Source organism: Netta rufina (genome assembly GCF_964035555.1).
Source record: "Netta rufina genome assembly, chromosome: 2".
In the NCBI taxonomy this organism is placed as follows: Eukaryota; Metazoa; Chordata; class Aves; order Anseriformes; family Anatidae; genus Netta; species Netta rufina.
Genome location: NC_140124.1, coordinates 41,614,592 through 41,631,066, shown reverse-complemented (window position 1 = coordinate 41,631,066; position 16,475 = coordinate 41,614,592). Strand labels below are relative to the sequence as shown.

General features: G+C 35.4%; 1 protein-coding gene across 6 annotated transcripts in view; it reads left to right on the top strand.

Annotated features, from left to right (window-relative positions):
- The window catches only part of SLC4A7 (solute carrier family 4 member 7), a 75,164-nt gene that overhangs the window by 48,571 nt on the left and 10,118 nt on the right, over positions 1-16,475 (top strand). For all 6 annotated transcript variants that reach the window (XM_084282264.1, XM_084282268.1, XM_084282267.1 and 3 more), the window contains 10 exons: positions 684-830; positions 2,665-2,768; positions 4,322-4,496; positions 6,900-7,033; positions 7,581-7,826; positions 11,566-11,671; positions 13,433-13,594; positions 14,519-14,632; positions 15,075-15,236; positions 15,514-15,765. In XM_084282264.1, the coding sequence (XP_084138390.1) occupies positions 684-830; positions 2,665-2,768; positions 4,322-4,496; positions 6,900-7,033; positions 7,581-7,826; positions 11,566-11,671; positions 13,433-13,594; positions 14,519-14,632; positions 15,075-15,236; positions 15,514-15,765 (1,602 nt within the window). The remainder of the gene's footprint in view (positions 1-683; positions 831-2,664; positions 2,769-4,321; positions 4,497-6,899; positions 7,034-7,580; positions 7,827-11,565; positions 11,672-13,432; positions 13,595-14,518; positions 14,633-15,074; positions 15,237-15,513; positions 15,766-16,475) is intronic.

Genomic DNA, 16,475 nt, shown 5'->3' with positions numbered 1-16,475 from the left:
AAACAATTTAGAATCATCTTCTCCAGTCATTTTAATAGCAAAGCTATCATTTCCTTTCCCTGTTTAAAAAGCATTTTCAAAATTCAGAGATTGTTTTGTTTAAATGCTACCTGTTTGAAATTGCCAATTCAGAGAATTCAGAGTTTGGTGTTGTGGCTTGTAATAGGGCTAGGTTTTTCTTGAGAAAGGGGTTTTCCTTTCTGGTGCCTTTTCAGATGGATTGAGCTAGAGGATCTACAAATGAAATTTTTATTCTTAATTAAATATAAAAAAAAAACCAAACTCGTGTTTTGGTTTAAAGCTTGTTCAAAGGTGCTTTTTCATCCTCATTTAGTACAGTACAGCAACATAGTGACCATAGGAAAGAATTGCTCAAGCAACAGTACATTAATTTGATTTACTTAATATTGAAGGTTACCGTCTTAATCAATTTTTAGAAATAAATTCATTGTGAGTTTGAAGATAAAGTATCCTTATTCTATGGTTTTTAGGGGTGTGCATACAGGTAATTCTTAATGCAAAAATATGCAAGTAATGAAGAAGCCTAACTATGGAGAATCTTTTAAAAATTTCCCATGCCTTTTAAAAAAATAAAATAAAATCAGGTGTTCCTTTTAATCAGTTTCTCAGTTAAAAAAAATAAAAACTTTAAAAATAAAATGCTGTGTGCTTTCTCCTTGTAGGTTTTCCATGATGTTGCCTATAAAGCAAAAGACCGAAATGATTTATTATCAGGAATTGATGAATTTTTAGACCAAGTGACAGTCCTACCTCCAGGAGAATGGGATCCATCTATACGAATTGAGCCACCAAAAAGTGTTCCTTCCCAGGTAAACAACAAAGCAAAAACACCACCAAAACTCCAGTAAAGAGCTCCTATGCATTTCCAAGTGCAAGTTAATTGTGCATTGAGTGTTGACTTCAGTTAAGCATCAAGAAGATGCACAAAACCATTTGGAAGAAAAAGTAGATCATTCATCTACGCAGAAAACTGATCTGACACTTTTATTTTTTCTATTTTTTTTTAAAAGTAAATTTTATAGTACTGGGTCTGACCAGCATGGAGTTAACCTTCTCCACAGCAGCGCATACAGTTCTGTGTGCTCTGCACTTGTAGCTAGAACAGCACCTATATATCACCAGTTTTGTTTATTGCTGAGCAGTGCTGGCACAGCGTCAAGACTCTCCACCCCCCAGGCCAGTGGGATGGAGTTGAGCAAGAGGTGAGGAGGGGACATCACCAGGGCAGCTGACCTAAACTGACCAAAGGGATATTCCATACCATATGTCACACTCAGCAATAAAAGCTGGGGAAGAAGAAGGAAGGACTCGTGTTATGAAAGCATCTGTCCTCCCAAAGAACTTCTATGTGTACTGACACCCTGCTTCCCAAAATGTGGCTGAACATTGCTTGCTGATGGGAAGTTGAGAGTAACTTATTTTCTCTCTATGATTCTATGTGGTCTTTGCTTATTTTTTTCTCTTTCCTCTTTAATTATCCTTATCTCAACCCATGAGCTCTTTTTTCATTACGTTTTCTCCTCTTCTTTGCGCAGTGTAGTGGGGTTTAGTTGACTGTCATAAAACCACCACATGTATTTATTGTAATTCTTTTTGTAATACCGAAATGAAGCTGTCTGAGATGGAGAGTTGATCCAAAATTGTACTTGGGTTCATATTAGCAAATTTAATCTAACAATGAACAGCAAGAATATTGTAATTCTTACCAAAAAACACACCTTTGTTTGCATGCGGCATTGATTGAAAATAAGTTTTAATGTTTATTGGCTAGTAATTAATGTTTACAGAATATTTATGAAATAGATAAAAGTGTCTGGTTGTGCTACAAGGCTTAGAACTGAGAGTCAGGGTGAGACCTTAGTGGCCTCTGACTTCTTCCCTTTCTGCCTCTTTATTACTGAGGGAAATTACTGCCACAGGGATCTAAAATGGGGAGAAAGACCGGTGTTCTTCGTTCACAAGGCTGAGCTGGTGTTGAATTATGTGATTATTTAGGGAAGTGGTTGGAATGGAAGGGGGGACAGCAGTATAGCTTATCTCATGAGTAGTGTGAGACTAGCAATTAATTTGTTGCCAGAATAAGCAAGGCTAAGTGTTTTTTCCTTTTTTTTTTTTTTTTTTTTTTTTTCTGGAATGTAAGCTTGTCTGAGAAATTTGTGATGAGATGTAGAGCTTGATGAAGAGAGGAATAACTTTTCAAGTTACAATAACATTTGTACTTGGACTTAATACTGTACTTTGTTACAGAGTGAGGTCAGTTTCTGTTACAAGCTGGAGGCTTCTGCTCTGGAAATGACTGAGAAAAAAAATCTTAAGATGTCTAAGCCACGTGGCTGAGCCTATACTATGTCTTGAAAAGGCAGACTTTTTTTCATCATGTCTCAGGGGAGATAATTCTTTTAGAAAGGGAAGATTAGTACTGTTGCGCAAGGCACTAATAAGATCTTTTTGGGAGTGTTGCACAGTTTTGGTCATCTGTATTCAATAAAAGAGGAATTTGGCACATGGAGAGCTGCTGATAAGCTGGGATTCTAAAAAGGCCTGGAAGGCAAGTCTCTGTACACTCTTTGCTGTTGCACTAAAAAGTATAATTTGAAGTATGTTTTTGTCTTGTGTGGCTTTTTTTTTTTTTTCCTTCTTTAGGAGAAAAGAAAGATACCTAAGTTTCCAAATGGATCTACTCCTACAGGAGAGACTCTTAAAGAAGAAGGCCATCATGCTGGACCCGAACTTGAGAGAACTGGAAGGTGTGTTCACTTCCCTAAATACTAGCTACCACAAAGAAATAAATGTGATAAATCTCCATAGCTTTTAATGATGGCATTTAAACATAAAAACAAACAAACAACACCATTGTATGTGTCAGAATGCATCTGTTTTCCTTTTCAAGTGTTGGGTTCTTGCCTATAAATGGCAGTCTGCTTAAAGCATTTTCAAGCCTGTGGCAGTGTTTCTCAACACGTTTGTGAAGGATTTCTTATAAGATGCTGCCTGATTTAACTAACTGACTTTTAAGTGTTGAGTTTTAATTTTTAATTATCAAGAGCACGCAATTACCATAATTATACCAGGAATATACAATTTTCAGTATTGGGCTAGGTACTAAAAATTTCCGTTAATGCAAATCTGTTTTATTAAACATGTATGAAGTGGAATAACAAGGAATATAAAGTGGCAAAGAATACTGTTTTGGTTATGTTTCTTTTAGATCTGAAATAAAAATCAAAGGAACTTTTCGGTTGAGTTGCATTACTGTTCTGTTCTGAAATAATTGCCAAAGAAAACCACACCTCTCTAACAGTGGAAATGCAACTGAATAGGACTACATGTTAATATTGCATATTGGAAATTATATCAACTGAGAAATTCTGCAGAAGATGTATAAAGTTATCCCCAAAATGATAAACTTCTAAGTGATTTGCATTTTTCTCATACCTTTGCAAGAAGGAATTATAAGCGTTGTTTTAATTTTTACAATTTTAGCTTCATCATACTCTTATCTTGCCTTTTTGCAGATGGTATAGGGAACAAAAGTTCATTTCTACCCACAGAATTATCTTTAAATAGCTAAAACTTTTTTTTTTTTTTTTTTTTTTTTTTTTCCCCACAGGAATGAAAAATTTTGTTAAGGCTTTTATGTATCATTCACAATAAACCAATTTTTTCCTGGTTACAAATTTTACTTAGTATTTTAGTTTTGAAAATTTTGAGAAGCTGCAAAAAGCTTTTTAATTTCTTGATAACTTACCCACTTGAACCGATCTATATACATTTGTTTTTGTATTTCCGTTTAGAAAATATCTCCATACTCCAAATGTTATGCTGTTAAGTAAATATAGGTTCATTCATCAATGTAGAGAATTCAGATCAAAAACAAAGCTATAACTGCTTACTGGAGTAGTGATATTGAAATGTATCAATGCAATGATTTTGGTTGAAGTTTAGCATATGTCTTTTGTTCCTTGTTCTGAATCTCATAAGACAGATTTAACGTTAAACGTAATTAAGCTATAGATATTTGTAAAGATATTTTTTCAGTATCTAGCCCGTTATATGCGAAAATTCCTAGCCAGCTTTTAAAAATGTGGGTGGCCTGATTGATGATACTTTGGAAAAATAATGAATTGGAATAGATAAGATTCTCACTTTATATTTTAAACTGTGTTATGCTTTAATCTGGATTATAAAATAGCTAATTTTGTGCTGGCAATAGGCACTGGCAGTCTTGTGTAGCCCATAGTTTTGAACTAGCTAGAATCCTTTAGTGTACAGTTTGACGAGTTTCATCTCACCTATTTAGGCTTTTTGGTGGTTTGATACTTGACATCAAAAGGAAAGCACCTTTTTTCTTGAGTGACTTCAAGGATGCATTAAGCCTGCAGTGCCTGGCCTCGATTCTTTTCCTATACTGTGCCTGTATGTCTCCTGTAATCACTTTTGGAGGGCTCCTGGGAGAAGCTACACAAGGCAGAATAGTGAGTACAAAAAATGGTAGTGGCCAGGCTTTTAGACCTTCAGAGGCAAGTCACTGTGTGCATTTGTCTCGTTTCTTTACACTTGTATTTGAAGAGTTTACCCACAGCACTTGATTAGCCTGCCCCAAAGCAGATCTTCCCCAAAAGGTAATTGCTGTGGAAAATGTGGGGAATCCATGTGAACAGGAGAAGATGCACAGTGGAGGTAAAATTTAAATAAAATAAATTTTAAATGTTTATCCTGCCATATTGGATGAATAGCTTCATGAATTGAGAAAAGGCATTGCCTTCTTTTTGGCTACTTGAAAATAATGAAAAGCAGTAAAGGTGCACCATCCCACTAGGCCTACTTTAGGCAAAATCAGAGGCTCAAGGTGGACAGCCAAGAATATATACTGGCCTTGAGTAGTAGGCCTATGAGGATGATAATGCCTACAGTGTTATGGGTAGCAGTCAATTCTGTATTTATGTAATGGACAGGATATACGTGTTTGCTTTTGCTAATGGTATGTTGTTATCAATTGCCAAAAAAAAATAAATTAATTAAAAAAAGAGTTTATGAGCAGAAAATACTCTTCACTGAAAATGACTTGAATATTAACCATAAATATTTGGTAGTGTTATATTTGGCAGTATACAACACAAAAACTTTATTAAAACAAATGTTTGGTTGCACTTCAGTTTTTGGACAGGGAAATAATACTTCCGTCAGCAATGTTAATAACTGTGTCAAATTGCTTGTGAGTAAACTAGTTTGAAGTGTATTTTCTGGTTTTAAATCTTTTACAAAGAACCAAGGCTTCTCTCCTTTTGGGGAAGGGGAAAAGATAAATTTAGGAATGTCCTTTACAAAGTTTAAGAATCTGGTAAAGCTTATGCTATAAAGTTCTTCACAATACTTCTTAAATCAAGTTTTTAAGCTTGTACTGTGTTACTGTTTAGTGAACTTATCTCTCTTCCACGTAATGATGTTGACTTGGATATTTGTTTATTGATGTAGCTCTTCAAGCTGATAGCAAATACAGAAATAAGTTATCTTTTCTGTGCACTGTTCTTGCCACTTGTAATGTAAGAATGGGTTTCCTTGTGGTTATCAAAATGTTGATGTAATTTATGAATGTACCTTTTATAACTATGAAAATCTGCTCCTCTTAAAGCTTGATTCTTAAATACCTTCTTTCTTTTAGCTATCTGGAATTGTTTGTGGGTTTGTTCCTGCCTTCAGATACTTGGTGTGCATCATTGAATATAAAATTTAGTTACTGAACACACATGTTCAAGCACAGTAGCTGACATTGTAAGGTACACAGTTTGTGTTTGAAACCTTTCCTCACATTCCCAGAGGTCATCACCTCCACAGTATTCCTGTCCCTGCCACCTTGACTGACAGCCCCAAGGTTAATGCATTCACTAAACCAGTAGTTAAAAGGTAATAGCTAAACAAGAGACGGGGTTTATATATTTTTTCTAACATAATTAACCAAGGACTTGTGTTTTTTATGTTTAATAGCTCCAGTTCAGCAAACCCTTTTGACCTATTTTAGATGCTTTCTTGAATTGGGGCTTAAGTTTGCATACTTTTTCTTTTCTTAATCTTACATTATTGCAAAATAGCAAACACCTGCAAATTTCCTGACAAACCCTTTAATCTGCTAATTCTTGACTTTTCATAGTTATAAGTGGTGTAGTTAACTATTTTTAAGTAACTTGAATACTATTTTAGGATCTAGAAAGCCCTGCACGTCTCTTGAGATGCATTGTAACATTTCTTCTTAGCAGAAAATATTATCTTAAAACATGCAATTCATTGAAGAAAAATACTTATTTCAGTTCTCAAAAAGAAATGCATTACCAGGTGGGACATTGGTTTACAGTTCATCTATTTATGGTGTCACATATACATAAACCAATATTGTTCAGTAATATCCCCTGCACCACCTCCTGTCAGTTGTTATTTTTTTGTGATGCTTGGTTGACTGATGCAGGTTTGATGCAGCACACTGTGTCATGTTTTGGTACAGGTATGTTGCAATTTTTTTTTTTTTTTTTTTACAGAGACAGATAATTCTTTCCATACACTACATAATTTTATTTTCTCTTTGTAGTAATTGTTGGCATATTTTTCCTCCATAGCTAGCAGGACTAGTAACTTGTTCTCATGGTTTTGGATGGCTTTATGTTTCTCAGGAGTGAAGCTTTCCAAATCTTTTGTCCATGGTATTGTTACTGCAAAACAATGTTAAATTACTCTTGTGTCTCAAACACTAATATTAATTGTAGTGTTTTTACATCTTGTCTTGTTTGTACATTAATGCATCTTAAAATTGTGTTTATGCAGATGTGGCACTAAATGCTAACCTGAAAGGCAGCATAGTAAAAGCAGATTCTTTTCCCCCCGAACAGAGTGCAATAGAATCTCTCTTTGGAGCCTCGTTAACTGGGATTGCCTATTCTCTCTTTGCTGGGCAACCTCTTACTATTTTGGGGAGCACCGGACCAGTTCTAGTATTTGAAAAAATATTATTTAAATTTTGCAGGTAAGTAGTGATATTTTTATTAGCTTGATGCACTTTCTCACTTACCAGCTTGTTAGAATAGCTGTAACTGAAAGCGGATGTGTTCAGAATGGATGATCACAAAGATGTAAAGACAGCAGCAGGAGATGGAGGTGTGCATGTGATTTAGCAAAGCTTTGAGTTGCTCGTGCCTTAATGAGAAAATCAGTGATGAAGTGGATGGGACTTAGATAGTATATTCTAACTGTGCGGAGATGTTGGCTTTGATTCTGCAAAGGTAAACAGGGATGCTTTCCAAGGAAAAACCATCCAGGTACTTCTGGAGAGAGCATTCCCATCATGCTTCCTTGAGGCAGGTAGTTGTGTCCTCAATCCTAGAAACACCTTGCAGCATTGTTCAGCTCTGGTGGAAGATGAAACAGAAAAGTTTGTGCTTTATTCAAAACTGACTTCAAGGATGAGAAACACTGTGAATACCTAGAATTTGGCCTCAGTATACATTTTCAAATATAGTATGGTATAAGTTATTTTAGGCTCAACTAAGACTTTTTTTTTTTTTTTTACACAGGGATTATGAGCTGTCCTACCTCTCCCTACGAACTAGCATTGGTCTGTGGACTGCATTTTTATGCATAGTGCTTGTAGCAACAGATGCCAGCAGCCTTGTCTGTTACATCACTCGATTTACAGAGGAAGCTTTTGCAGCGCTTATATGCATCATATTTATTTATGAGGCATTGGAAAAGCTTTTTCATTTGGGAGAAATATATGCCTTCAATATGCACAATAATTTGGATAAACTGACTTTATATTCGTAAGTACTGAGTTTCTATTTGTTAGTAAAATACATAGAGAAAATGTTATATTGTCATACCATTTTCCAGCTATGGTTGGTGCCTCTTGGTGGTAGGGTAGGAGGAATGCTGGGGGTGGTAGGAGCATGAGAAACTTCAGAAAAATTCTATTCAGGATGCCATGGAACTGAATTTTCTGTGTTAGCAATGGGTGGTTGGATGGGATAAGGGGCTGTCACAATGCCTGTTTTATCTGCAGCCTGATTAAAAGTCAGTATGTTCTATTAGCTGGATGGGAGTTGTGCCTTGCCACTTCAAGAAATCATGATGGTTGTCCCCACCTGGGTGAGGATTATTTCCAGGCAGATGAGGCATGGAGAGCTTCTTCAGCTTGTCTGTGATAGGAGCAGAGTTAACATCCTTAAGTACTGTTTCTTTCTACTACAATTATGGGGTACTTGACTATTTAGATTTTTTTTATATGAGAGAAGAAAATAATAGGAAAAAAATGAAGCTGCTTTTTTATTTCCTGCCTTAGTAAAGCTACTATCTCTTTTTATCATAATAATAAACAGTAAAACTATTAAGATTAAATTAACTTCATTTCATTTAAGGAATATAATAAGCTATTTAGGTCTATCTTTTAACATTTGATTTATGGGAATTGTGCACCTTATCTACTTTTTAGTGTGAATATGTACTGTTTCTGAATGGAAGTAGTTCACTTACACTGTGAAATCAGCACTGAGTAGTTGTCATACCACGTGTCTTGATGTTTTATTTATTTTTGAGTATGTGTGTATATATATTATTTTCTATGATCTGCTGCTTTGTCTTTTGCTCCTCGGTGTGTGGTTTTCAAGCTTAGGGTACTGTTTCATGAAATGTGATAAATCGACTTAACAGCTCACACCTGCTAGGACGAGGAAATCCTGCTGTTAGTGGGAAAATCTGCTCAGTTGTTAGTTCAAACCAAATTAGAATCAAAGCTTTAACTTGATTCATCACCAACACACAAGTAACTGACAATCTGTGGTCCATACATTCAGCATGAGCAAGACAGTGGATAAACTGCAATGCTGGACACTTCAGAAATACTAGTAAGAACTGACACATTTCTAAGTCATCTTCTATTACTAATCCCCAAAAGACTTTAATCATGCCCACACCAATATTTACCCTCCAACCCCAGACATTTGGGTTATGGTCACACGCGCTTCGAGGAACACAGGTTCTGCTGCTGGTGCTTCCCTCTTGTTGGACGTGTGGGTGCCCCAGTTTTAATTTGTACCTGTGTGGCTCTCTACAGTCTGCTAAGTCACATTCTGGTCAGAGCTGACTGAGCTGGATGGGAGTCATTGTACCCTGCACTATCAGTCCCTAGCTTGAGGGCAAACTGGCTGGCAAACCCACTAGCGGGGTGGCTCTACCTGTCCAAAGTAGTGGTCATAGTAATCCACACAAGGGAGACTTCTGGTGGTGTCAAACGAGATTTCAGCTATTGTGTTTCCACTCTAGGATCTTGTCACTTTACAAATATTCAGGCTTCATTAGCATTTATTTCCAGGATATTTTATTTGTTTGTTTGATTTATTTCCAAAAGTCATTTTTCAGTTTCTCTGTTTAAGCCACCTGATGGTCTGCATCCTCCTGTGCGAAATGATTACTTCTGGGCATGCACCCTCTCTACTTCTGGGCATGCACCCTCTCAGACTGCTGCTTGCATTCCATTCATACATGGTATTTTCACTCCCTTTCTTGTCTTAACAGCTGTCCATCTATCCAGGCCATTTTGTCACGAGCAGGCCAGTGGGCAATGCAGCTCACTAGGTCCTTGGGGAGCACATTAAATAGGACAGTCAGTAACTGTTGGCCTGTAGGTCATCTTCTGACCCTTGGCCCATGACTGTGTGCTGCGCTATGTGCACTTGCCCATTGGGGTGCAGAAAGGAAGGAGTGACATCTCCTTGGTTCAGCTTTATGTGCAGTCACACTTGTCGTTTTGGATATTTCACAAGCTTCAGTTTTTTGGGGGGTTGATTTTATATTGGAAAGCTGTAGGAAATCCGTCCTTTTAAAAGTGCTTTTTTTTTTTTTTTTTCCCTGTTCTCTCAGAGCGTAATCTTCTAAGTGAGCCAGAAGACAGTCTGGAATACTCTTACGTATTTTGTGTTTTTCTTTTTTCTAGATTTCCACTTATTTACTTGGCGGCATTCTTTTATTGTATTTGTTGAGAAATTTGTTGGTCTTCCTTCAGCATTCTTGTTCATGTTAACTGCCTTTAACGATTAAAGCTGCTTAATTTTCCTTTCATTATACTGTTGCAATTTCTTTCTCAAGTTACTCTGTTTGTGACTACTTTATATGAGTTACTTCTTTCCAACCTTCTCCTATTTTCTTTTGCTGTTACTTAAGAATTCAGTTACCAACAGACAGTAGTATATTTACATCCTAAGTTTCCTCAATACCGTGCTTTGCAAATTAAATTGGTTTTGTCCATACACATGTTGTGTATTTTCCTTCTAGTCCTTCATGCTATTAGGATGCAGGTTTTACCTTCCAGAGTTCTTCTTTGTTTGTTTGTTTTTTCAGTACTGCGATGAATTTCATAAAAAAAAAAGAAAAAAAAAAAAGTTTCACCTGAGACTTCTAGCTAATTATCTGATTCTCTTCTTCTACATAAATACTTCCATATTAAACTTAGTTTGGTGTACTTCAGTAACTTTATTTGAAAACAGCTCATTAAATCAATATTCAAGGTGTTCTTTTACTGATACGTACTGCTGTCAACCTGTCCAACAAAATTCCGTAGGCCAACAAATTTGTGAACCGTTGCAGTAGGCAGGAGCACTTTTACTTGTACATAAAGTTAATAAAAACAGATACATGCCAATGCTTTAAATATGAGACATTTATGTTTTTACATCTTCATTTAGCCCACTACATACTCAAATTGTGTCTAAATTTAGGGTGACCACTTTTGGTCATGTGTAGATCAGAAGGCATGCAAAATAGAAGATAAATGACTGGGTACCAACAGTTTTGAAAAGAAATGGTTCAGAAACTTCTAGAGGCTAGTGACGTGCCTGTTCTGAAAAGGGGATGTTGAAACCAAGTCTTTGACAACAGTCATATGTAGTGGTTCCAGTCTCTGTTCTCTCTTATGTTGGTGTACAGTGGTAGGAACTGAATTTTGCCTCACTGTAGGATGGTATGCTGTATAGAAATCTGAAGACCTCAATTTGTACGCAGTCACAGAAACCTATTTGTGTCTAGAAAACCTTATGTGGAAATTTTTATGAATAACACAGTATATTTTTGTTTAGTGATGTTGTAAGGTGGTGTCGTTTGGATTTTTTTCTTCTTTGATTCACAATATATAGATATCTGCATATATCATCTATTTAATTTTATTTTCAGGTAATATATTTAAAAACTGGCAGATCAGTCACATATTTAAGTCAATGTATTTTCTGCTTCTAAATCTTTAAAATACACAGGTTGGATTTTGTCCAATCTGTAGAAACTCCTGTGCATTTACTTCTTTGCAACATGTTTTATCTCCTTTACCTCCTCCATGGGAAAAAATGTAATTCATTTCATGTCAGCCTTGTGCTTTGCTTATTTTGTAGAAGGTTGGGATAAACTCTGGCTTAAGCTCCTCAGGATTTTTTGAAATTATTTAAGATCAGTGTGTTTGTAATTTTTGTGCTTAAAAGCTTATCTTTTTTTCACTCTTTCTTTCTTTCTTCCCTTCAGATGTGTGTGCTCTGAGCCTCAGAACCCTAGCAACGAAACCTTGCGGATCTGGGGAAAAATGAATAAGTCTGTGGAAACTATTGTATGGAGTAACCTTACAGTATCTGTGAGTATCTAAAAGTTATATATTTGTATGTATAAAAAACAACAACAACAAACAACCACACAATACTGGTCTTGTTAATATATTTCATCTGGTTTCTTTCTCACTTTGAGCAAGGAGTGATTTCTTAAAAAAATGTATTTTGAATATTTTTATTCCTCCAATAATGTTTTTAAGCAGTCATTGTACTGTTTTAGATAAGTGACATTAAATGACATTAAATTGTAGTGTCTTAAATGGCTGCCTGAGGTAGCCACTTCAATACTGGTAGACAGAGCAGTCTTCTTTCTGAAGTGCAGGTGAATGTGATGAGATGAATAAACAGGGGATATACTTTCTTTTAGTTTTCTGCAAAGGATGGATAAATATTTTTATAAGATGTGAAGGCGGAACTTGAAGTTAAAATATGCCAGCAGACACATTTCTTAAGTTAATGTTAGATATTGGTATAAAACTCACAACAGAGGTGAAGTGAGCAAGTACCTAAAAATTGATTGTTTGGAAAACTGAAGGTTAAAGAAAGATGGGAGGGCTGTTAGAAAGACTAAGCCTTAAAGCATTACTTTCTGAACTTGATATTTTCAGCCACATCTGTTTACCCTTGCACCCTAGCACCTGGACTACGCCCACATCTTGTATGATTTAGATCTGCTGTAGATTTTGCACTGTATTTGCTAGCGTTGTATGTCTCCTTAAGCCTTCTCAGAATATATAAAATTAAGATACCTGTGTCTGGGCACTTCTTGTGTCTGAGCTTAGAGGCTCACAGTGAAATTAGGATGTGTTCTGTACAGCAAAAACACTATTAAAAGCCTCAGTGTTGTACTAGAGTTTTAGCTGTAGTATTTTCTACATACTAGCAATGGCTCCTAGTCTGCCATAATTACCTAGGAAGGCAATTTTTGCCTTCTACCCAGAAGGTAATTTGTTATAAATACTTTAGATTTATTTGTTTATTTTATATACTTTTTTTCTTGAACATTTTTTTCTTCCTATGGGTAGGACTGATCCAAGATTTTGTGGTGCTTACCATCAAAATTGGTAGTTAATGGGGAGAACTTTTTTAATAGGTTACTTAAAAAAAAAAAAAAAAAAAAAAAAAAGCCTGTGTAAGGACTAGACTGCTCCTTCCAGCTATTTGCTTAATTGACTTGTTCATTCCTGGTACTTTGTGTCTGCTTTTAATTATTCAGTTGGCATTTCACTGAGCCTTTTGGGTAGGGGTTATCTAAGGATGCTATTTTTTTTATTTATTTCACTCATTTCTGTTTTTTACTTTATTTTATTTACTTTTACTTTATTTCTCATTTTGAAAGAATGCTTTTTTTTTTTTTTAACCATACGAGGACAAAACAAACTCGAGACTAAAGACGTGGGAGAAACTGGGGAGATCTCATGTTTATGTTCATTAAATTGAAAGTTGATGTTGAGTAGTCTGCTTTCCTGGATTTAGTCCTCAACTAAACTCATTTACGCATTCAGTCTTGTGGTGCTTCGAGAAATAGAATAGAAATGAGTTGAACATAAAAGATGAATGTTGGGGCATCTTTGGAATTCTGAAATGAGTAATTGTTACAGTGGCTCTTCCGCAACTGACAGTACACAAACTTTTGGCATTTCAGGATGAGGTGTTGATGGTGGAAAGAAGGAACCTCCTTTTGGATATTGTGGAAATTTTCGTGTGTGTTTCCTATTGGTAGGGTTAAAACAAATAGGTTGAATACTGTACCTGACTAGAAATTTAAGGATTTTCTGTCTTTGCAGGAATGTTTAGAATTTCATGGTGTGTTTCGTGGATCAGCTTGTGGCCATCATGGACCATATATTCCAGATGTTCTCTTTTGGTCTGTCATACTATTCTTTACAACGTTTTTCCTCTCCTCTTTCCTTAAGCAATTCAAGACCAAACGCTATTTCCCAACTAAGGTAACTAGATATGACTGTTATGTTGTACTAAATAGATCAGTGTAACTTAGCAGAGTTTTTTTTTATTTTATTTTGCTTCAGAACTTTGTTCTGAGAGAACAAAGAACAAAGCTGAGAGAACAGCTTTAACCACATTTTTTAAGACAGAAAAGCGATTAAAAATAAAATTAGTTAATAATTCAGAAAATTAAGACATTTTAGAATTTTGTTACAAGAAAGAAGAGTAGAATTTTCAGAACTGAATTTTTTTTACTCTAAACATTAGAACACCTAAGTGTTTGTCTTTCCATATTAGTAGGTATTGTCAGGTATCATCTGGAGTGATTATTTTCACACAATTCCCTCTCATCTAGTCATACAGAACAACTGATTGCTTTCTCTAAGCTGATGATGTCAGAAGAGTTCTGAGTGGTTCCTGACTATTTCTAACAGATGTTAATATAATGATTAAAACTTAGTGGTTATCCTTGGACTTGTTTCTACTAGCCAGAATAAAGGGGGTAGATTTTTCTCTGAACTTCAACTCATACCTACAGCGTGTTCCTAATGCTTAAGAAAGTCATCTTTGAGAACAATTCAGTGGTTTTACTGAATGAAGCTACAAGAGACTAGCTGTGATGGCCCATCCTCTTAGTAGGCCAGAGGACAAAGATGAGAAATGAGTTAATTTGGAGCAGTTTGTTTCTTTGTGGTAGTTAAATTTAGATGAGATCATCAGATCAACAGTTGTAGAGAATACTGAGCTTTTCCAACTTCATGCTATTCTGGCAGGCAGCTAAAATATAAAAAAGGAAATAAACATAATATTCAGTGGTGTAGTAGAATATAAATAGACTTCAGTATTCATAGGGAAGAAAATTCTCTTTCTATATGTGCCAATTGTAACGATGAAACAGCAAGAGTTAACAGATCTTTTCTTTATAGGTGCGTTCTACCATCAGTGACTTTGCAGTATTTCTGACCATTGTAATCATGGTTTTGATTGACTATCTTGTAGGAGTACCTTCTCCTAAGCTTCATGTTCCAGAGAAATTTGAAGTAAGAGACAAAACCTTTTAAAATAAACTTTTTTAATTCTTGCAGTTTTATAGGCAATAGAACAATGGAATTGAATTGAAAGAGGATTTTATTTTTTTTTATTTAAATTGTAGTTGTTAATCTCTCTTCTTTTCTGAGCGTATGTCTCTCCTGAAATAAACCACTATGCTTTACATTGTAGTATCACTGAAAAGGGTGTATCCTTTTGTGCAAATGTGCAGAAGTCAATGAATGCAATGGATTATTTTAATTTTTTTCATTTAAGTCTCATGTTTTCATTCAAGTTGTTCATGTTTAACAGCTAGTCGGTATTTTTATCAAAGCTACGGGAAGAAAAATCTAAGCTCATGTTTAATAAGACTACTGACCTGTTCATTGCAGCTAATGTTTGTTGCAATAAAATCTGAAGTTTTAGTGAATTAATTCTTATTTATTTTATCAGCCCACGAGAAAAGACCGAGGATGGTTCATAGATCCTCTTGGAGGCAATCCTTGGTGGACGTTGCTGATAGCTGCGGTTCCTGCCTTACTCTGTACGATTCTCATTTTCATGGATCAACAAATAACAGCTGTTATTATAAACAGAAAAGAGCATAAACTGAAGGTAAAAGTCTATCCATTTTCACAAAACTCTAATTTTTTGTAAGTTGAGTTTATTTTAATTTACATGTAGGTTAATTCTTTAAGTCTGTGAAACATTACCAGCAGCTGCTATATAAACATACATATCGACTAATGCAAAGAACAACTCTAATTTTTTGGGCCCTTCCAATGTCTTTAACTTTTTTAGTAATATGTTATTTACCAACTATGTTTATAAATCTTGTATAGTATAAATAGAAACTTTATCAAATGATTCATTTCTTTGCTTAATTTTACAGAAAGGCTGTGGTTATCATCTTGATCTGTTCATGGTTGGTGTTATGTTGGGTGTATGTTCTATCATGGGCTTACCATGGTTTGTCGCAGCAACTGTCCTGTCCATAAGTCATGTTAACAGCCTGAAAGTTGAATCTGAATGCTCTGCACCAGGAGAGCAACCAAAGTTTTTGGGAATCCGGGAGCAGCGAGTGACAGGATTGATGATTTTTGTCCTCATGGGTCTTTCAGTGTTCATGACCTCTGTGTTAAAGGTAAAAGAGTTTATTCTCATATTTTTTTTTGTTCTTTGTACTTTCTTTTTGTGATTTATTTTTTGTGACGTTACCAAGTTTTATTATGTTAAGTAAAACATATCTAGACTTGTTATCGAGTTAGTTGAATAGAAACAACGGAGGAAGATGCAAGAAAACTGAGCAAGCTAGAAGTGTAGTGAGCAGAGAAGAATCTTTGTCCATGTTACCAAATTTTCCTGCTAGCAATCTTTTTTAAAAATTGAGAGAGTGATAAAGTCACTTGAACAGAAGTAATGTAATATGGCCAAAGAAGCAGAAACACACAGTACTAGAAGTGATCATCAGAAATGACATTGCTCACTTTTCTTTATTTTCCAGCTTTTTAAACTGCCTTTGAGGTTTAAAGTGTTGAGATGACCTTACACAGCATCATGGTGTAATAAGAGATTCTGCAGGTCAAATTGTGGCCTCAGCTGACACTTTGCCTCTGAATTTGTATCAGTTCAGTAAGCTTTTTGCTCAGATAAGAGTAAAATAAGTTTCATTTCTGTTTTGTTGTGCTGACTTCAGTAGTTAGGAGAGAAATAAATAGAAAACATTTGTCAAAATAGCAGTTGTGGCATAGAATTGCATAATTACCAATACCTGTGAAGAATTTTGTAGAAGATAGATCACAACTCATATCACAAAAAGGTAGCTTCTAATGGCTGTTTAAGATTAGATTGGGT